Source organism: Bubalus kerabau, chromosome 13 (assembly GCF_029407905.1).
Source record: "Bubalus kerabau isolate K-KA32 ecotype Philippines breed swamp buffalo chromosome 13, PCC_UOA_SB_1v2, whole genome shotgun sequence".
Lineage (NCBI taxonomy): Eukaryota > Metazoa > Chordata > Mammalia > Artiodactyla > Bovidae > Bubalus > Bubalus kerabau.
In genome coordinates this window covers 31,628,566-31,649,269 of record NC_073636.1, presented here as the reverse complement: position 1 = coordinate 31,649,269, position 20,704 = coordinate 31,628,566, and the positions used below count along the sequence as shown (strand labels likewise).

The following is a 20,704-nucleotide window of genomic DNA, read 5'->3' as shown; positions in this document are numbered from 1 at the left end:
CGCGGGGTAGCTCCTTTTGGCCGTTCCTGCGCCATTGCAGCCTGGCACTCTCGGCCGCTGCCCCTGACCTAGTGAAGAGGAACTAAAAAGCCTCTTGATGAAGGTGAAAGAGGAGAGTGAAAAAATTGGCTTAAAACTCAACATTCAGAAAACGAAGATCATGGCATCTGGTCCCATCACTTCATGGCAAACAGATGGGGAAACAGTGGAAACAGTGTCAGACTTTATTTTTGGGGGCTCCAAAATCATTGCAGATGGTGACTGCAGCCATGAAATTAAAAGACACTTACTCCTTGGAAGAAGTGTTATGACCAACCTAGATAGCATATTGAAAATCAGAGACATTACTTTGCCAACAAAGGTCCATCTAGTCAAGGCTATGGTTTTTCCAGTGGTCATGTATGGATGTGAGAGTTGGACTGTGAAGAAAGCTGAGCGCCTAAGAATTGATGCTTTTGAACTGTGGTGTTGGAGGAGACTCTTGAGAGTCCCTTAGACTGCAAGGAGATCCAACCAGTCCATTCTGAAGGAGATCAGCCCTGGGATTTCTTTGGAAGGAATGATGCTAAAGCTGAAACTCCAGTACTTTGGCCACCTCATGCGAAGAGTTGACTCATTGGAAAGACTCTGATGCTGGGAGGGATTGGGGGCAGGAGGAGAAGGGGACAACTGAGGATGAGATGGCTGGATGGCATCACTGACTCGATGGACGTGAGTCTGAGTGAACTCTGGGAGTTGGTGATGGACAGGGAGGCCTGGCGTGCTGCGATTCATGGGGTCACAAAGAGTCAGACACGACTGAGCGACTGAACTGAACTGATCATGTGATTAGGTGGTTAACATAAAAAGAATGATGGGATTAGAGTGTAGGAATCCTGAACTGAGGATGCTGCCTGGTGGAGGCACCTGGGAATACATGGAATGTTTCGCTGCAGTTTGAGGAGCAACTCATACACTGCAAGTTTGCTAAAGGGTGGTGAGAGAGGGCCAGGAACAGTGTTGGTTAGTCGTAGGGGCTTCCGAACAACGGAGATGCCCCAGGTGAACTGTAGTGAGCTCCAGCAGCCTGGCTGAGCTCTGAAAACAGCATAGCCCTTAGAGAGGACTTGGAGTGAGGGGGACGGTCCTGTTTTCAGTAGGCAGTGGGCTGCCCTGTGGTTTCAGCAGAAACCTCTCCACCTCTCACCCAGCCCTCAGATGTGAGACATCTGTCAATTCCATGGCCAAGGTGACATCTTACTGCAGAGTGCTTTAAACTCTATAATTGGTCTCCATGGTTAAATATTTAACTTGTATTTTTATGTGCAGTTTAATTTCTGCTGTGGCCTATTCTCTTTTGAAACTAAACCTACTGACCCTTGGCTTCCATTCCATTTCAGAGTAGTGGAAACCCAGGAATTCGCTTCTGTGGTGGAAATGTGTCAGCTGTGCCCACGTTTTACTCCTCCACGAGCACCGCAGTCATCGTTCTCAAATCCGAAGTTTTCAGTATAAACTCTAGAGTGGGTTTTACCTATCAGATTGCAGGTGAGCTTGGGGATTTAATCTTTTATTCAGAAAAACTGCCATTATTACAATTACTGCTAGAGTTGACTCCTGTGAATAAATTAAGGTTTGTTGACATAAACCATACCCACATGAAGTAAGACTTTACCAGAAGCCTAGCCCCATTTAGTAGATGACTAAAGCTGGCTTCTGAAGAGTTAAAGCAAATGAAATACTAATTAAAATGTTGAGAATGCAGGATATTAAGTTCATATTGTTAATTAAAAATATATACCAGTTACTATGTTAATTATGCTCTTAACCACATAGAGAAATCACTATGTATTAGAAAATTACTTTGGAAAAACCAAGGAGCCTTGAAAGAGTTACTTGTTCACTGTCACCGAGAAATTGATTTCCAGAGAACACTGTATGTAATGTTCGTTTCAAGCTTGATTAAAACCAAAGCTGCCTTTGATTAAAACAAACAAAAACAGTCAGGGTGTTTTTACCAAAAATGGTCAAAAGCTATATCAGTTGTATCAGAATGAACAATTCATCAAAGTATTTGAGGAAACATCCTCAGACAAAACTCTGTCTTGGAGGTAGAGTCTGTATGTCCAGAGTCTAAATGTCAGCCCGCTCCACCTCCGGATCATCAGAAAAGTGCAGAGAGTGCTAGAATGTTCATCTTCACAGGAGAGTCTTCACATTTCACATCTCACACTAGGATGTTTTGGGTTAAGAAACTGCACTGCGTTTGCCTGGCACGCTGTCCACCTCAGGTCTTGGGATCTCAGTCATCTCAGAGGTAAATGGAGGATCTAGATGAGCTTTTTTCTGAAGTTTGCTCCGATTTAATAATCTTCTTGAATTATTCCTGTCAAGTTGAAGGAGCACTAACTATTGGGAGGCATACATTAATTAAGACACTGTCTTTCCTCTAAGATTGCAATCGAGAATATAAGAAGGCATTTGGCAACCTGCGGAGTCCTGGCTGGCCAAGTGACTACGCCATCGACATGGACTGCACAACCGTGCTCAGAGCCCCCGACAACCACACCATCTCCCTCTTTTTTCACTCATTTGGCATCGAGGACTCAAGTGGCTGCACACATGACTTCTTGGAGGTAACGCGCGTCTGAATATCATGTAAATGAACGGTGTAAAAGATGCTGGGTCCTTAAAGATTTGTCACCTTTTCCTCTGCTACTGCTGATCATATTCCTTCCTTATTTCATTAAATTGTTCATCATCCCTTCATCCCCTAAATACCAACCATCTCCAAGACCCAGACACGGGAAATCCAGGAGGGAACAAGACATAGTCAGGGTTCCCCGGGGGCTCACAATCCATGGGCAAGACAAGACAGGAAGTAGTCTGCTCTTGTTGACCAACAGCCAGCAAGGTTAGGGGCGCTTAACCCACCTGGGGACAGAGAAGGCATCTTGAAGGCAATGATATGTGGCTTGAGACTGGAAGGACCAGAGGAAGGTCAAGTGCAAAGTGCTAATTTTGGAGATGAAAGATGTGTCTGACTTTAACAAGAAATGATACTAAATAGTTTACCTGATTTCGCTGAGCCACAGTATGTTCGGGGCATCTTCAGTATTCTCTATGGAGAGTGTCTCCTTGACCACCTGTTTGGCAGACACAAGAGGAGCGCTTTGTTTATTCCTCCTCCTCTGAATCACCTTTGCTCTTTGCCTGTCCTCCCCCACCCACCCTACCCTCCTTCCCCCCAAACACACTGAGAGAGAACCATCCCTTGTCTGGAGCTTAGCACCTATAACTACCGCAGCGTTCTCTCCCGTGTCCTTTGCAGACTCTTTTGGAAATGTATTCATTCTTAGGAAGTAAACTGAGTTGCTGAGTAAGTCTCAGACGTACAAAGATGCTGAATCCCTCTGTGAATTGAATTCATACCCAAATCTTAACCCGAGAGTCCCTAAGTTGGCTATGTTTCATGTACATGCAAATCTCTGGCAAGGTTTCCAAAAAGTTGGTTTGTTCCCCTATACCTGTTATGGAGTTTTATTATCCTGGAAAGCGCACCCCACCATAGAATTCATCTAAGTCCTTGGTTAATGACTATGCTCAACCTAGAGTGTAAAAGTTCTCAGAGGAAGCATATGCCTTTTCATGGGGAACCTTAGCCATGGTAGAAACTGGGAGGACATGGATGTAGCAGGGAGGAGATGAGAGAAGGACAGTCTTGTTGGTATCAATCTGGTTATTAAACTCAGCCCTACACACGTACCCACCATGGAGGCTGAACAGTTCCATGGAGCATAAAGCAGAAGTGAGGGGTGGAGAGAGACACAGAAAAAGGATGAACCATCCAGACAGTTCAGAGTCACAGTGCAGCTACTCCTGGTTCACATCAAACCTGAGTTGCCCATTAGTGACTAGCGTGAACTCTGCTATTTGCCTCTGGATGCTGGGAAGCAAGGGCGACTCTCCAACCGCCGTGCCTTAACCCATAGAAACGGGTCTGAAACTTCCCGTCCAATAAGCAAAGACAGGAAACGGCAGCTCAGGCCTGCAAAGCCCAGCTGTTTCTGGTTTTCAGTGGGAGGATTCTGGCACGGTTTACTGCAGCCTCAGCATTCCATTCATGTTAACGATGATGAGAATGGAAATTTATCAATGAGGATTCTGAATGTATTATACTCCTTGAAGGCCAAGCTCTCGACCCCATTTGAAATCTGCCTTTGCCTTCAGCAACCCTTTCAGGCTCATCTGTACTCCCAGAGATGCTCTCTGCTCTCCTGTCCCATTCCTCCTGTGCAGAGAGAAATGAAAAGGACAGTTCATTGGCATATTCCGTGAGAATGAATATCCCGCTCCTTCTCTTAGAGCATCAGCTTTCTAAAGAGGATCCAGAGGAAAAAGACCCATGTCCAGACTGGAGTAGGGCAGCTGGACTTCTGTCTGCTGACTGTGAACCGGCTGCTCCACCTACAGCAAGGCTACTTTGTATAAACACTTGGCAGAATAATCCAGAAAGGCATCTTTCTCTCCTGCTGGCTACTCTATAGACCTAAAAGGAATCTCTCCAGGGCCTCCTCTCGTGGTCTAGTGGTTAGGACAGTGCTTTCACTGCTGGGGCCCAGGTTCTATCCCTGGTTGGGGAAGTAAGATCCCCCACAAGTCTTGTGGTAAAACAAACAAACAAACAAACAAAAAGCCGGGGTGGGGGATATCTCCTGAGCAACACAACCTGGCCAGACTACCCACCACACCTCTGAAGACATTCTGTGACTTAAGACTACCAACAATTAACCACATGTTAAACTATGGGAATATAAAGGGAACAGAGGCGCTTTCAGGATTTTAAATGCAGGTATCAATTCAATAAAGTCAGCATCCATCCAGGAGGGGCTGGATCCAGCCCAAAGTCCTGGATCACGTGTCTTCATAGCCCTCAAGAGTCCTCCTCCAATTGGGGCTGATTGTGAATGTGTAGCGGGACCCAGGCTGGAGGGCAGAATTTGATTGAATTCGCCGTGTGGTTACCACACTCACATGACAGCTCGTTTCCTGTTTTCACGTGTGTCTACACCATGCAATGATTTTCTTTTTTAGAAATCTATTCAGCTTCACAGTGTATTTTTAAAATATATCTAAACAGTCAGAAATTTTATAGATTGTTTTAATTATCTCCTTTTCCCATATAGAAATTCATTTTGTTTTGACTTTATCACACTTTGTATGTTGTTTTTTCATGGCCCCGTCATAGTCGAGCCATTTTTAAGGAGAGATAAAAGCATAACTGCAGTATGATGAATAGACTACCACAGAGTTAACTGGAAACAATGCAGATATTTTTCTCCCCGCATCTTTTTAAAGTTCACTTTAACTACATTCTTTGAAGCATCTCCCCAAGAACAAAGATATAACTAGTTTGTTATACAGCAATCAACTGGTTGGTTATATCAGCAGAAATATGCCTCCGTGTTTTAACTGCTGGAGATGAATACATATTTCTGAATCCAAGTGTAAATAGTTTTTGATCTACAAATTGCATGTTTCTCTCCTTTGCAAATGAAGGTGCCATCTGAGTGTAAATATATATAAAAAGACAAAGTTTTTCTCAAAAAAGTTATTCAGATAGTCTCATGTCTTAATGTAGAGCAATGATAGATCAGAAAAGAAGGTACTATATATCTAAGTGTCATCATTGATGCTGCATTTTTAAAGGTCAGAAATGGAAGTGAGAGCAGTTCGCCATTACTGGGCACATATTGTGGGACTCTGCTGCCAAATCCCATTTTCTCCCAGAGTCATGAACTATACCTTCGATTTAAGAGTGATGGTGCAACTTCCGGTCGTGGATATGAAATTATCTGGACCTCTTCACCCTCCGGTAAGACACTGGCACTTTGTCAGGGCAAGTGATGCAGCCGAGAAAAACATACAGTGTCTCATAGAAAAGACAGTTAAAGGGACCTCATCTTTCTCCCCAATCTGTGTACTTGATCATTTTCTGTTAAAAATAGAGATTTTTTTAAAATGATGAAATTATAGATTTTAAAAATTCTACTTGTATTTACTATTTCTCTAAAGAATATATATTTACATATGAGGCACAGATAAGGTATAAAGATTTTGTAATTCGTTTATACATTTTGATTTTGTCATATTTAAATTTTTTTTAATGTATTTATGTATTTATTTCATTTATTTTTGACTGTGCTGGGTATTTGTTCCTAAGAGGGCTTTTCTCTAGTTTTGGAGAGCAGAGGCTACTTTTCATTGTGGTTTGTGGGCTTCTCGTTGCGGTGCTTTCTCTTGTTGTGAAGCGTGGGCTCTAGGGAGCAGGCTTTGGTAGTTGGGCTCAGTAGTTGAAGCTCCTGGGCTCTAGAGCACAAGCTCAGTCGTTGTGGTGCATGGGCTTAGTTGCTTCAAGGCATGTGGGATTTCCCAGGCCAGGGAGTGAACCAGTGTCTCCTACACTGGCAGGCAGATTCTTTACCACTGAGGCACCAGGGAAGCCGATTTTGTCATATTTTTAACTTTCAGTTTGATCATCAAGGTGTACTGCTCTGAAAATTAAATAAAAGTTTGCCCAAAAGTTACAAACACATACTTGAGTACATCTAAGCAGCTGTGTTCCTTGGAGGCCCTCTCATTTCTGGACAGTCCTGGAGATTAATGGCTCTTACAGGGCAGTAAGCACCTTCCTGCAGTTTGGGTTGGCTGTTTACTGATGAGTGAAGGAAATTTAAGTCATGTCAATACATTTAACTCAAGAAAGAAGGAATACTTTTGTGAAATGGCCCCGAAAATATCTAAAAACTTTCAAAATAAGAATGTGGAAACAATTCGTTTAAATATCCCGAGTGACTATAAAAAGATTCTATCAAGACAATTGTGGATAATGATTTCTTGGTACCTGCACAAAAGTAAAAGATGATCTCTATGCCCTAATTTTACAGATAAAGAAATAAAACACCCAATTGATGAGTTGCCTTAAATGCACAGCCAGACTGTGGCAGAGGCAGGCCCAAACCCCCACTGGTCAGAAACCCGGCTCTGTGCTCTTTAATTATGTTCTACAGTTTCTTCCTGCGTACAGCGTATCTGGATGCCCATACCATCTGGTTTAAATCATGATAGATTTCCTGTGCAAACTGACAAACCGAAAAAATTAACTCCAATACTTAAAAAGCTTTGCCTTTCTTTTTGGGAGGGATGAGGAACTACCCTGGTGGTCCAGTGGTTAAGACTTTGTGCTTCCACTGCAGGAGGTGTGGGTTCAGTCCCTGGTCAGGGAACTAAGACCCCCACATGCCACACGACTTGGCCAAAAAAGAAAAAAGAAAATAAACTTTGACTTTTTAAGCATATCAGTCTTGGAGCTGTCAGTTCTATGCCTGGTAAAGTCACTTTTTTTTTTTAGTAAAGTAATTACTGCCTCAATGGACATGAGTTTGAGCAAACTCTGGGGGATGGTGAAGGACAGGGAAGCCCGGGGTGTTGCAGTCCATAGGGTCACAGAGAGTCAGACACGACTGAGCTACTGAACAAACAACAAAAACAACAAATTACTGCCAAAATCTAAAATAAAACACCTGTTTCTGTGATCCTGCCCCAGAATTTCCCTTTTAATTTTACTTCACCCACATCATCACCAAGTCACTGCCCTTGAGTCAAAGTACTCAAGATCAATCCAAGTACCTATACCACCAAAGTAGCCAAGATTGACTTCACTCTCTCCTGCAGTTACTTTATCAAGATATTGGTTTTCCTATTGCGTTCTTAACTCACTATTTTCAAAAAACAGACCTGGAGGAAGTCGGTCCTAAGTGGTGAGCTGCAGGGAAAGGAATATATGGTGGAGGTGGGGATGGAGGGGGCAGGTGGTGATGGAGGAGAAGGATGTAGCCCATGAAGGCACAGGAAAAGGGTTTCTGCCTCCACTTTTCCCGCAAGGAGTCTCAGCGCCTTAGGAAAATGTTGCATTGTCTTAAGTGCACTAAAGCACAGTGGGTGGTTTCTGCGTGACTGAATCCAACTCCATGCCACTGTTTCCTGGCAGGCTGTGGTGGGACTCTTTATGGAGACAGCGGCTCGGTCACCAGCCCTGGCTATCCAGGCACTTACCCAAACAATACTCACTGTGAATGGGCCATCCTTGCTCCTGCTGGAAGACCGGTCACCGTCAGCTTTTACTTTATCAGCATCGACGATCCCGGAGAATGTGTCCAAAACTACCTCCTGCTCTATGATGGACCTGATGCTAATTCTCCATCCTCTGGGCCCTATTGTGGCGCAGTGAGTAGAACAAGCTTTTAAAAAATCCAATTATCATTTCAGAATAATTAAAGTAGCTTTAAAGGGCATGTTTAAAGGCAGACATGCAATCACAGAGCACAACATACTTTTATTAATGCAAATTCAGTTTTCTGACTTTCCTGTTTATTTGGGGAGCACGAGTGCCACCTAGTGGACTTTTCATTAAATTAATAATGGTGGTAGTGGTGGTTTAGTCTCTATGTCATGCCCGACTTTAGCCCACCGGGCTCCTCTGTCCATGGGATTTGCCAGGCAAGAATACTGGAATGGGATGCCATTTTCTCCTCTAGGGGATCTTCCCGACCCAGGGATCAAACCCAGGTCTTCTGCATTACAGGCAGATTCTTTACTGACCCAGCCACCGGTATTATTAACCGTTAGAAAACTTCACTGTGCATCAAAATTACGTATGCAGTTATTTAGCATCACAGACTTCCAGTCCCCACTCAGCCCATAGAATCAAAGTTTCTGGGGGAGCACTTGTGGCCTACTGCTTTGTGGAAGTTCCATGTGTGGTTTAAAGGCACTGTCCAGGGTTGCCCATCCATGTTATTTCTGCGTGACTAGAATTACAGTCTTATCTCTGTACCTGCAGGGGATCGGTCCCATGGCCCCCCACGGATACCACATTCTCAGGTGCTCAGATCCCTTATAAAAACCGGCCTAGTGAGTACAGTCCGTCCCCCGTATCTGCGGATTCTGTATCCACAGGTTCTGTATCTGCTGGATTCTGTGGTTGGTTGAATCTGCTATGTGGAACCTATCCTTACAGAGGGCTGACTGTATAGAAATGTTGGATGCCTGGCTCCATTCCATTCACCGCTTGCTGAAAATTGTGGGAACTCTTTGAAGAGATTCACAGGGATATTAACAGTTGTCCTGGGGACTGAGAGTTTGTTTTGGTAAATCTCAGATCTCCCCTGAGCCCTCCAGGAGATTCTGATGTTGACTCAACACTGCTGCATCCCCCCTCGCTGCCTTTTGTTTTATGTCCAAGTGGATGGATGTTTCCAGAGCTTCAATGCGAGGGATGCATGACTACTGATGAGAAGTTAGCTGTTTCTTACTGTTTCGCTCTTTGCTCATTTATGCTTTCTGATCAAACTAACAGAGAATTACCTCTGCTGGAAATCTAGAGTTTTTAGAATATAACTACAGTTTATAAAATTGATTAATAGTATTATCAAAAATATTTTTTAAAAAACCACTTTTCTAAAACACTGAGAATTCTCCCATATATTCTTCTAAACACTTTTGAGGAATATATTTCCATACACATATTTTATCCTGTTTTGTGGTTTGGTTTTTTCCTTCCACTGACTGATACATCATTAACATCTTAACCATATCATTAGGCAAAGTGGTCTATCATATTTAATCACTGGGTGGTTTTCTCTTGCATGGGTACAGCCTAATTTCTGGAACGAGGCTCCTCTGGTTTACAGACAACACATCAATAAACTCTCTGGTAGCTCTGTCCCTCTACACAGAGCTAATTATTGAGGGAGAAATTTGGGTCACCTGACTAGTGGATACTGCCTTGCAGTTATTCACAGGGGCCCACAGAAAAGAGATCCCAGTAAATGAGTCACATGTCAGATTTGGAAGCTAACTGGGCCTTAGACATTTAGTTGAGATTTGTAGGAATTCCCCAGTGGTCTAGTGGTTAGGACTCGGTGCTTTCGGTGCCATGGCCCAGGTTCGGTCCCTGCTGGGAAACTAAGATCCCACAAACTGCACTGTGCAGCCAAAAAAGAAAGAAAGAAAGAAAGAAAGAAATTTGTGAACATTTCAAAAAGAGATTATTTTCAAAATATAATTACTTTATGTCTGTATGACTTTTTTTTTTTTTTTTTTGGTTTTCAGTGACTTTCAAATATACAATCCCATTTGATCCCTGGACTTTGCAGATAAAAGAAAACTGAGGCACTGAGAGAGATTACTGCCATTTAAACCAATGTCACATTAAATTCAAGTCTGTAATTAGTTATATCTCCTTTTCTTAACTATGATGTTTGTAGTATTTTCCCAGTTTTAAATTTTCTTTAGTAAATTTAGACCTAGTTTCCAGAGTAATTGTTTTATTATTTAAAGATACCATTGATTTATTTAGTGTGTGAAGCCCAGCAGGGTCAGTGTATTTACAGAAAAACAGTGGGAGTCCCTCCTTGGATAGCTAATCATACAATCATTGGGAAATGTTTTCTTTTATGATAATGGTCATTGCTCACCGGCATCTGAGTTACAGAATCTGAACATCTAGAAGCATGAAAGAATGACAGGGAAGTAGGGAGGAGTTTACATTTTTTTAAAGAGAAGGAGTTTAAAATTTTTGTAATCTGCTCATACTAGTTTGTCAGCACAGGATAACAAGTAGAAATTTGGGAGCAGGTTGAAATGGAAAGAAAAAGTGTGTGCACACAGCAATTGATCCATATTGTGTATCCCTTGGTATCTCTTTTTAGGAAAAAGAATTCCTGTGCTGTGCTCACCTGAATAATTTCCTGCCTTGGAAATAAGTCTGGCTGTTTTTTGTTTTTGATGACTCTGGGTAGGACTGAGGCAGGGGACCTGAGCAGAACCAGAGGAGCAGGGCCCCAGACTGCAGCCTTGACCCTGTGTGATATGCTTTGCTTCTGTGCCTGTTACTGACTTATTTCCTACCTCACCTCTCCCACTGGGATGTCAGCTTCATGAGAGCAGGGCTTTTTGCATGTTTGGCTCATTTTTTATATCCCTAGTGCTAATAATTGGAGAAGGAAAGAGATCAATCTATCCACTCTTTCCACACACACACACACACACACACACAGGTACACGTACAGAACTGTTCCCCTTTTTGTGTGTTTGGTTCATTTTTTATACCCCTAGTGCTAATAATTGGAGAAGGAAAGAGACCCATCTACCCACTCTTTCTTCTCACACAGATACACACAAACACAACTGTTCCCCACAAAGGATATGAAAATCATCCCCCCAAGGAAAGTACAGGTGTTGGTGAAGGGAGTAATATACTTTATTCAGATGTTCATTTTAGTTGCAGACATAAGTTGTGTTTCCCATCAGAAAAATGAAAATTTCAATAAGAACTTGAATTGGAAATTGAAAGTTTAGCGACAGTTTTATTGAAATGCAATTCACATACCATAGAAATCATCTACTTAAAGGGTAAAATTCAATAACTTTTAGTCAGTTCCCGGATCCAGGAAGCTGTTGTCACTGTGCTTGATTTTAGAACATTCTTGTACTCCAGAAGGAAACCCTGTATCCATTAGCAGTCACTCCCCATTGCTCCTTACCGCCCTCCCCCAGCAATATTCTTGTGTAAAGTCTCTACATTAATACTTAGCAAGATCACTTCTAGACACATATGAAGGTTTACTGAAAATTCTAGAAGGCTTCTTTATGTTGTACTTCTTTACTACATCTGACATTTCTGGGAAAATGTTCAAATTTGTGAAATATATAATTTGTTACTTCTTTTCTTTTTCAATTTTAGGACACTGATATAGCTCCCTTTGTGGCCTCATCACATACTGTCTTCATAAAATTTCATGCGGAGTATGCAGCCCGACCATCAGCGCTCCGGTTAACCTGGGCCAGCTAGCCCAGTGAGGCCGGGTCTGCCCAGCACCTTGGATATTCTGCAGGGTCTGGACCCTCTGGCCTCACGCTGGACAGGATACCTGACCCTCTGCCTGTGCCACTGAGAATAATCTGAACTTTTATGTGTTTCATCAAAGTACACGTGGAATCAACATTTGTACTTCTTTTTTGAATGTAGAACATAGCTTCTTTAATCTAGTATTTTGAGCTGAAAATTTCTAGAATCCCTTAAAGGGTTGGAAATGATTATGGCCTGTGTGCTGTACATTTTCAGAAGTTAATTAAATAGAAGTATGGTTTTTTCTGTGAATGCCAAATTTGGGATGATAAACATTACTGAAATCTCAACAGTAGTGCTGCATGTTCTTTTTAACTCACTGAAATTTGTCTTTCACTGTAGGCCTGTGTAAAACTTCAAGTTGAATAGTTCCATACTGACAAAGTCTATGCCTCATTCAGGATAGGAACTCCAGAGCCCAGTTGCCTGTGTCTGAATTTTAGCCTTTCCAGCCACTTCCTTAACTTTCCGGCCCAGTTTCCCTATGCGCCACTTGTCTATTTGGAGTTTATCTACACGAGATGTGAAGTTATACCTAGTTAGGCATGCTTCGATCGAGTATTCTGCTACTTTAAATCCGGAGACATTAGGTTAAATATACAAAGTTAAGTCTTATGAAGGACAGGAGACCAAAGGAATGAAAGACATTATCAAATGTGTTACTTCATCTTCCTCTACTACTCAGATGCCAGGGGAATGATACCTGCACAGACTACAGAGCCACCTAAATGAGATAGTCTCAGCTTAGCTCTATCATGGTTGGATACATCAACTTTGTGGATGACTCTACTGGAGAGAATGGTGAACATGATGAAGAGACCATCAAACCCAAGTTCTTGACAAAGCTGGAACAATGGACTGAAACTCTCGAGATGAAATTTGATGGGAATAGATACAAGATTTAGCTTTTTTATCTAAAAAAGAATCACAGAGATACAGAATATGGAGAAAGTTGAACAATAACCTATGAAATAGTAGTTTTATCCGAAATCAAGATTAGCATATGCAGCTTTCAAACAGTAAGAGATGATCAGATCTGTGATTGCATCATTAGAGGCACGGCGTCTACAAGTCATTTTTAAAGAGTTATTATTTCTAGGAGGCATGTGAGAATATTCAGAACGTGCATCTATCAAGCAAAGACAGCATAATCAATCTTTGTATGTAATTTTTTAATTAAAAACAGGAAATAAGAATATTTTCTCCCATTCTGTAGGCCACAAATGGAATCTAAAAACAACAACAACAACGACCACATAATGTAAAATGAATGCGCTTGAAGAGTGGATGAGGGGAGTCTTACTTGGAAGTAAACGGAGCTCAGGAGTCAGGGGAGCCAGGCTTCACCTACCATGTGATCTTTTCTCCTCTTCTTGTCTGTCTCCCTAAAGAGCTGGACCTTAGTGAGAAGAACTGAGCATCTGCCTTTTGGTCTTCAAGGTTAAGTTAGCCGTCACTGGACAGTCAACCTCATCTGACCTTCAGGGAACTGCCTGGGATAAGTCATCCAGAGGCCACCACAGGCCAGGGATCTCCTGGCACTTCAAGCACCTGTGAAGAAAAACCCAGGGATGGATGGGCCAATGTTAGTTTGGGGCTGGGTGATGCCTGGGTTACTCCTTCTACTTGTCATCATCTCCTAAATTTCAACTCTATTTTATTAGTCAATGGAATTTGTTAAAAATCCAGCACATGCTCTTCAAGGGAATAGTAACATAATTACTTTTATTAAGAAAAAGGAGAACTCACATCAATAGCATTTGCTTTATGCCAGGCATCCTTCTCTCATCACTCATGGAAATCTAAGAACAATCACCTCCATTTTACAGTTGAGGAAAATGAGGTACGAAAAAGTTTGTAAAATCTCAGTGATGGAATGGTGATTTTAACCTCAGCAACCACCCAAGAAAGTGCCTCCCATCCAGCCAGAAGGATTATACGTGTGAACGTATTAAGTATGAAAACCCGACTATCTTCATAGATCTAGTGACATTATTAAAAAATATGGCCTGAAAATTTTTTGATGCAATTGCTGTTATTTTAGTAAAAATGTAGAGATTATACTGAGTCAAAGATAGTGTTAAAGGAAGAAAATGTTTTGCTTATTGAGACTTCAAATCACTCCATGGCTACAATTTAATGGGAAAGTTATTGGAAGAAACATGGTATGATAATTTTTGGATATTAATGAGAAATTGGCTTTTCAAATTTTAATTTCATACCTTCATATGTTTCTTTGTAAGTTGTTTATTATAAGCACAGTTTAGAGACTACAAAAGGCATTTAAAAAATAATTTTATTTATTTTTGGCTGTTCTGGGTCTTCGTTGCTGTGAGGACTTTTCTCTAATTGAGGTGGGCGGTGGCTACTCTTGAGTTGCACCGTGCGGGCTTCTCATGGTGGTGGCTTCTCGTGTTGCGGAGTGCAGGCTCTGTTACAGCACAGACTCAATAGCTGTGGAGCGTGGCCTTGCTTGCTCTGAGGCATGTATAATCTTCCCAGACCAGGGACTGAACCCGTGAACTCCTTCATTGGCAGGCAGATTCTTTACCACTGAGCCACCAAGGAAGTCCCTACAAAAGGCATTTTCAAAATGAATGATTTATATAATAATTTACTTGAATTTTAACCATTGTTTTGTAGCCTGGGGTGCTGATACCGAGCAGGAACCTATGGGGCTTCTGGGCCTTTCTGTGTGTCGGGTGTTTCTTGATTACAAAAATGGGCTTTAATCAGCCTCCATGACCTTCCTTGTGCTCCAAGGAGCAGGTTCAAATAGTTGCTAATTAGGGAAGAGAGGGTTGTGGAGACTGTCTGTCTGTCAAGAGACAGTCAAGGAACTGTCAAGAAACAATAGTGTAGCCCTGGTCTACCAGGTGGGAGAAATTAGCGGTAAGCTGCCCACAAGCACGTGAACCCCAGACTGCTTGGAACTGGAAGGTTGATGACGCTGACTCCCCTCCACCTCACCACCAGCCAATCAGGAGAATGTCCAGGAGCAGATCACACCCTCTTTGAACCATTCCTATTTCTCACTACACCCTCTAGGTTGGAACAGTTGATTTTTTCTTAATCACTTAATTTATTTGAATTGGAGGATAATTACTTTACAATATTGTGGTGGTTTTTGCCATACGTTGACATGAATCAGCCATGGGTGCACATGTGGGACACAGTTTTGAGGGCATTAGTCTGCTCTTCTCCCTTCTGCCTGGCAAACCAGTAAAGCTTTTCTACTTCACCCAAAACTCTGTCTTTAAGAATTAACTTGGTGTTGGGGTACAGAGGCCAGATTCAGCTTCAGTACCTCGGGGAACCAGGCATCCCCCTTGATTGTCCTTGACTGGCCCACTCCGGGGGCTCACAGGCAGGGGTAGAACATTGCCTGCAAAGGAGAATGAAGCACAGACTTTGCGTAAGTGTGGTGCACTTGACAGTGACCCTGCAGGGGCGGTTTCAGCTCGGATAAATACTTTTCCTTGCAGGAAGAGCTACCTAATTTGCAGGGCCCCTGGTTCAAAAAGTGTTAAACATCTCAAGCCAGTGACATCAGAACAAGAAACTAACTGTGGGGCCTATTTAAGCCCGGAGTTTTCTGACGCTGTGTACAGTTTGTATATCCAGGAAGCCGGTCCTGTTTCCATGTTATAAAAATCTGGAACTTAGGGACACATTTTATTAAGAATTGTACTGGTGAAAAGTGAAAAGAATGGAAGAAGGTTATAAAGGAGTGAAAACGAATTTCTGGAAAATTGGAAGTGAATGCAAACGTGGGGAAGCAGCCTTGTGAGGACCATCTTCTAACTTATGAAGAAATTTAAAATAGCCCAGGAAAATTAATGATGACTTAAGAGGGAAACAAATACACATCAACAATAGAGGAGGAAGTAGAGCACACCAGCTAGCTAGGAAAATCAGCTCAGGTTTCATGCTTCAGTACAAAAGGAAAATCAGGAGTCAGCAGACAGAGGAAAAGTTACAGCAGCCAGAATGGGAATGAACTAGATAAACTAACAAAAAATGGGACATGAGGAAACAATTTAGTAAACAGAAGAAAGGTTTAAAAATTGCTATCCTCAGAGATATTTGAGAAGAGTGTGCATTCATGAAACAAAAGCAGGGCACTATTAAACAAGGAGGGCTTAAGAAGCATATTTCATTAATAGTCAAAACAACTTTAAAAATTTTAATAGCTTAAAAAAATTTAATATCTTTGCAAGATAAAACAGAGAAAAATCTTCCAGAACGTTAAATTAAAAAGTGTGTTGTTGGGGGTGGGGTGGGGGGGGTGAGTGTTAAATATATGAGGGGGGAAAAAAACCCCAGCTACTGAAAAGTGGCCCAGGAAGCTACCATATGAAAAGATTTCCAAGAGTGATAAATCATAGAAAACAGTAGGAAATTTCAAAAGAATTAACTGAAAACAATTTCTAGAGAGGAAGAGAGAAATGACTCATCCTCTGAAAACGACCCAATGAGCACTGAACAGATTAAACCAAAAAAGAGCTTCCATCAGAGAGATTATGGTGATGAATAATAAAAAGATCACAAATGCTTCTCAAGGGAAAAAAATAGTTTCCTGCAAAGATTTAAGGAGACGTTTCTGGGCATTAACATTGCAAGTAGAAGTCACTGGAACTATGCCATTGAGATTTAAGAGAAACTGATTTTGAACCTAGAATTCCATGTGGGGCATGGGCAGAAAAAGGACATTTAAAAACATGCAACTTTGTGCCTCTTATACATCCTTTTAGAGGTTACTTGAGAGTAGTTACTCAGCAAGGTGACTACCAGAAATGTCTGTTTAAACCCAGGAACCAAGTTTTAAAAAGTTACAATCTCTCAGCTGGAAGGACAAAGAATCAATCCACGTTACAGCAGTATATTAGTAGGTTCCTAAAGTCTTCAGGAAGAATCCATTGGATTTCAAACAGTGGAGAGTAATGAAAAGCTTAAGGTTATAAGAAGAAAAAAAAAATAAATTCTAGTTAAAAAAAAAAAAACAACACAAAATTGTTCGAGGAAATCATCATTCAACAGAAAGCAAACTAAGCTATGACACAGCATAAGAACACAGGGGTCACGTATTTATCATATGTCTACCCTGTCCTGTGACTCAAGGCTCCATGATAGGGACCTGGACGCCAGGAACACACAGACCATCAGACAACTCTTGCTTTCTGGAGCTCAAAATGTACCGGGAGGTACAACTGTGGGGAAAGGATTCAGGGTAGCATCTTCCAGTAAGTTAAACAAGTAGCACACTGAGAGAATATTGACTTGTCACTTGTCCCTGACCCAGCCTGAACCCGGGCCCAAACTTCCCTGATTCCGCCCATAGCACTCTGGCTTCCACCTACAAATTGAGCCTGCGCAGGTGGCGGCTTCTTTCCGATCGGAAGCCTAAACTGGGGGGCGGGGCACTAACCACGGGTGGGGCGGAGTCTCCAGGCCTAACAGCATACATGATTGGCTGGCCGCAGGGTACGCATTCTTTTATGGGCGGAGCCTCGCCCTGAGCCACTTCTAGTAAGCAGTTCTCCTAATTAGGGAAGGGCCTGGCGCGGGCGGGGCCTGGAGTTGTTAGCGGTCCGATGTGCGCCTGCGCGGAGTGCCGGGACAGGGCGTGTTCCTCGTCTGGGTGCTCGTTTTGCACCGACCGAGCGCATCTCTCGCAGGCCACCGGAGTGAGCCCTACAGAAGTCTGTAGTTTCTGTCTCTTAAGTGCAGCCCTCCGCAGTGAGTGTGTGTGTGGTTGCAGTTGTGTTTGCTTCTCTCTCCGCGGCGGGAATGGTGCTGGACCCTTCCCACTTCTCTGTCCCTCGCTCCCCACCCCCCATCCTTGTTCCCAGACCCTTCCCGCCGCTGCCCACTTCCCAACACCTGGGGAAAACTGGAGTGTCAGCCGGGGGCTCCCTCATTTCTCTCCCTGCACCCTTCTGGCCGTCGCCCACGTGCTTTGTTGTTGTTTGGTACAGGTCATGTCCAAGTCTCTGAAAAAGTTGGTGGAAGAGAGCCGGGAGAAGAACCAGCCGGAAGTGGACATGAGTGACCGGGGCATCTCTAACATGCTGGATGTCAACGGCCTGTGTAAGTTCTCCGGAGGGCCTTCCTCTCGGAGAGGGTGGGTTTATCAGTTTAACAAGTAACTGCTGGTGGCAGTTTGAGACATTCTGATAGTTTCCACCCCACCTGGTGCTTGTAAAGGGCACTTGTCTAGGGCTTAGCTCAGAAAGCTTGCAATCAGATTTGTTTTCTCAGCTGGAAAACGGGCACGAGAGCCAGGTTAAGAATCACACGGACTTGTAGCTGCTGGATCTCATCATTTGTCCATGCTGATTGATGTTTTTTGGGTGGATTTTCCACAGTTTACTAAATAGCCACTTGGTGTTTTTTTTTTTTTTTTTTAATAATTTTTATTGGCGCATAGCTGATTTATAATGTGCTGGTTTCTGCTGTACAGCAAAGTGATTCAGTTATACAGATACATACATACACCCTTTTTAAGATTCTGTTCCCATATAAGTCATTATAGAGTACTAAATAGAATTCTTTGTGCTATACAGTAGGTCCTTATTAGTTGTCTTATACTTAGTAGTGAGTATATGTCAAACCCAATTTCCCAGTTTTCCTCCTCTTCCCCCTTGGGGAAGTTTTGTACATCTGTGACTCTGTTTTGTAAATAGGTTCATTTGTATCATTTTTTTTTTTTTTTTAGATTCCGCATAAAATTGATATCAGATGATATTTGTCTTTCTCTGTTTGACTTCACTCAGTGTCTATCCATGTCACCACGAATTACATTATTTCATTCTCTTTCATGGCAGAGTAGTATTCCATTGTATATCTGTATCACATCTTTATCCATTCATCTGTCAATGGACATTTAGGTTGCTTCCATGTGCTGGCTATTATACGCAGTGCTGAACATTGTATCCTTTTGAAACATGTTTTTCTCCAGTTAGAAGCCCAGGAGTGGGATTGCTGGATCATATGGTAGCTCAATTTTTAGCTTTTTAAGGACCCTCCATACTGTTCTCTGTAGTGCCTCTGTCAATTTACATTCCCACTAGCCGTGTAGGAGGGTTCCCTTTTCTCTACACCCCTTCCAGCATTTATTGTTTGTTTGTAGACATTTTGATGATGGCCATTCTGATCAGTGTGAGGTGATACCTCATTGTGGTTTTGGTTTGCATTTCTCTAATAATTAGTGATATTGGGCATCTTTTCATGTGTCACTTGGTTTTTTAATGGGAAATTATATCTGAATCATTTTCCATTCTTTTTCCACATGAAAGTTACATGATAAGTAAGTTAAACATTTTTGACTCATTATCTTTTTCCGTTTTTTTTTCCTTCTGACTTAGTTCGGGCTTTTGTTTCTTCTTCCTGCTGTTGTGCTGTCTTCCTAATGCTCCTCTCACCTCCACTTTCACTGCCCTTAAGTTTTTATTTTGTATGGAGCATAGCCGATTAATAATGTTGTGATAGTTTCAGGTGGACAGCAAAGGAACTCAATGATACATTTACATGTACCATTCTCCCCCAGACTCCTCTCCCATCCAGGCTGCCACGTAACATTGAGCAGTTCCCTGTGCTATACAGTAGGTCCTTTGTGGTTACCCATTTTAAATATAGCAGAGTATACAGGCCAATCTCAGGCTCCCCAATTATCTCTTTCCCCATCCTTCCCCCTAACTGCCCCTGTACTTTAAACGCTGTATTGCTTTCAGTGTTCTTTTCCTGTAACAGGCATTTTATTGCACCTCTCTCCTTTAAACCAGGGATTGCAATCTCACATGGCTTCAGGTTTGTGCCTTGGACAGAGATCAGGGTTGGTGTCATTGATATATCTCTACAGAAGACCAGGGAATGGAAAACTGTAGGTGATTGGCATTCGATAGTCCTTCGGAAGATACCTGCCATGAAGGCTAGCATCTCAGCCTCCTGTAATGTGTTGACTTCTCAGTGGTGGTGGCTTCTTGGTGGCAGCAACAGAGCAGGGGTCTCAGGTGCTGAGCTGATGGTTGGGAACATCGATGTTTCCCCTCACTGCCCCTGCCCTGCAGGGTCACAGTGGTCATTGAGCACACGGCTGCGTCAGAAAAAGATGCTGAGGCGCAAGCAGGAGGCCTGGCTCAGCTGTGCCCTTGGCCTCACGGCTCTCTGCTCCTCAGGATGTCTCTCTCATGGGCTTGAAAAAAGGTTGCTCTCACTAGAGGAACTTTGTACTCCTCAGCTTTGAAGAGGGTTCTCTATGTTATATTTGTGAGTCAGGAGAGTGGTGGAGCTATTCCAGTTCAGTTGTTTTATCTCTTTGAAGCCTTGACTTGTACTGAAGAAGAAAAGATAGCCACTTGCTTCCTGAAAAAGCTGCTTCCGGTGTAATATTAAGTGCTGAAAAGCAAGGTCATTGTTAACATTTTCCCGGAGAAGTCACTTCAGGAAGAGCAAGAGTGCTTCTTGGGGAGTTTAGTGGCAGTGAATTTGGACACTTCGCCTTCATCCTCTGGAGTGGGCTAGACCTAAGAAGTGACTGCTTTCTGCAAAAACCTCTCTGACTTCTGGAGTCTGGAGGGTCCCAGGATGCCTTCAGGACCCCACCCTCCACTGGGGCTCAGTGGTCAATAGTGTACAGAATGCTTACTCCATGTACTTTAATGTCTTAGATATTAAAATATTTGGCATGATCACGTTAGCTGTACTATAAGGATTCCCATAGTCTTTTGCTTATAAAATTTTGACTGTAATCAT

At 42.6% G+C, this 20,704-nt stretch overlaps 2 protein-coding genes and 1 long non-coding RNA gene across 14 annotated transcripts in view; 2 read left to right on the top strand and 1 right to left on the bottom strand.

The window, feature by feature from the left end:
* CUBN (cubilin) overlaps positions 1–12,288 on the top strand; it is a 260,122-nt gene extending 247,834 nt beyond the window's left edge. Inside the window, exons 63-67 of the mRNA XM_055543913.1 lie at positions 1,380–1,527; positions 2,434–2,615; positions 5,689–5,854; positions 8,030–8,265; positions 11,786–12,288. Of these exons, the coding sequence (XP_055399888.1) occupies positions 1,380–1,527; positions 2,434–2,615; positions 5,689–5,854; positions 8,030–8,265; positions 11,786–11,893 (840 nt within the window). The 3' untranslated portion in view covers positions 11,894–12,288. The remainder of the gene's footprint in view (positions 1–1,379; positions 1,528–2,433; positions 2,616–5,688; positions 5,855–8,029; positions 8,266–11,785) is intronic.
* Positions 12,289–14,011: 1,723 nt separating this feature from the next.
* Positions 14,012–17,324, bottom strand: LOC129625481 (uncharacterized). 2 transcript variants are annotated; one of them, XR_008701465.1, is made up of 3 exons: positions 17,054–17,324; positions 15,258–15,335; positions 14,012–14,523 (listed from the first exon to the last, which is right to left on the bottom strand). It is a non-coding gene; the product is annotated as an uncharacterized LOC129625481 (long non-coding RNA). The 2 variants fall into 2 exon arrangements; XR_008701466.1 differs by having other exon boundaries at positions 17,111–17,324.
* Positions 17,325–17,486: 162 nt separating this feature from the next.
* RSU1 (Ras suppressor protein 1) overlaps positions 17,487–20,704 on the top strand; it is a 205,115-nt gene continuing 201,897 nt past the window's right edge. For 8 of the 11 annotated variants that reach the window (XR_008701464.1, XM_055543908.1, XM_055543903.1 and 5 more), the window contains exons 1-2: positions 17,487–17,637; positions 17,929–18,040. Coding sequence is in view for 10 of the 11 variants with exons in the window: in XM_055543908.1 (XP_055399883.1) it covers positions 17,545–17,637; positions 17,929–18,040 (205 nt within the window). In the remaining variant the exon portion in view is untranslated. Of the gene's footprint in view, positions 17,690–17,928; positions 18,041–20,704 lie in introns of all 11 variants that reach the window. The other 3 variants (XM_055543912.1, XM_055543906.1, XM_055543902.1) reach the window with 2 other exon arrangements.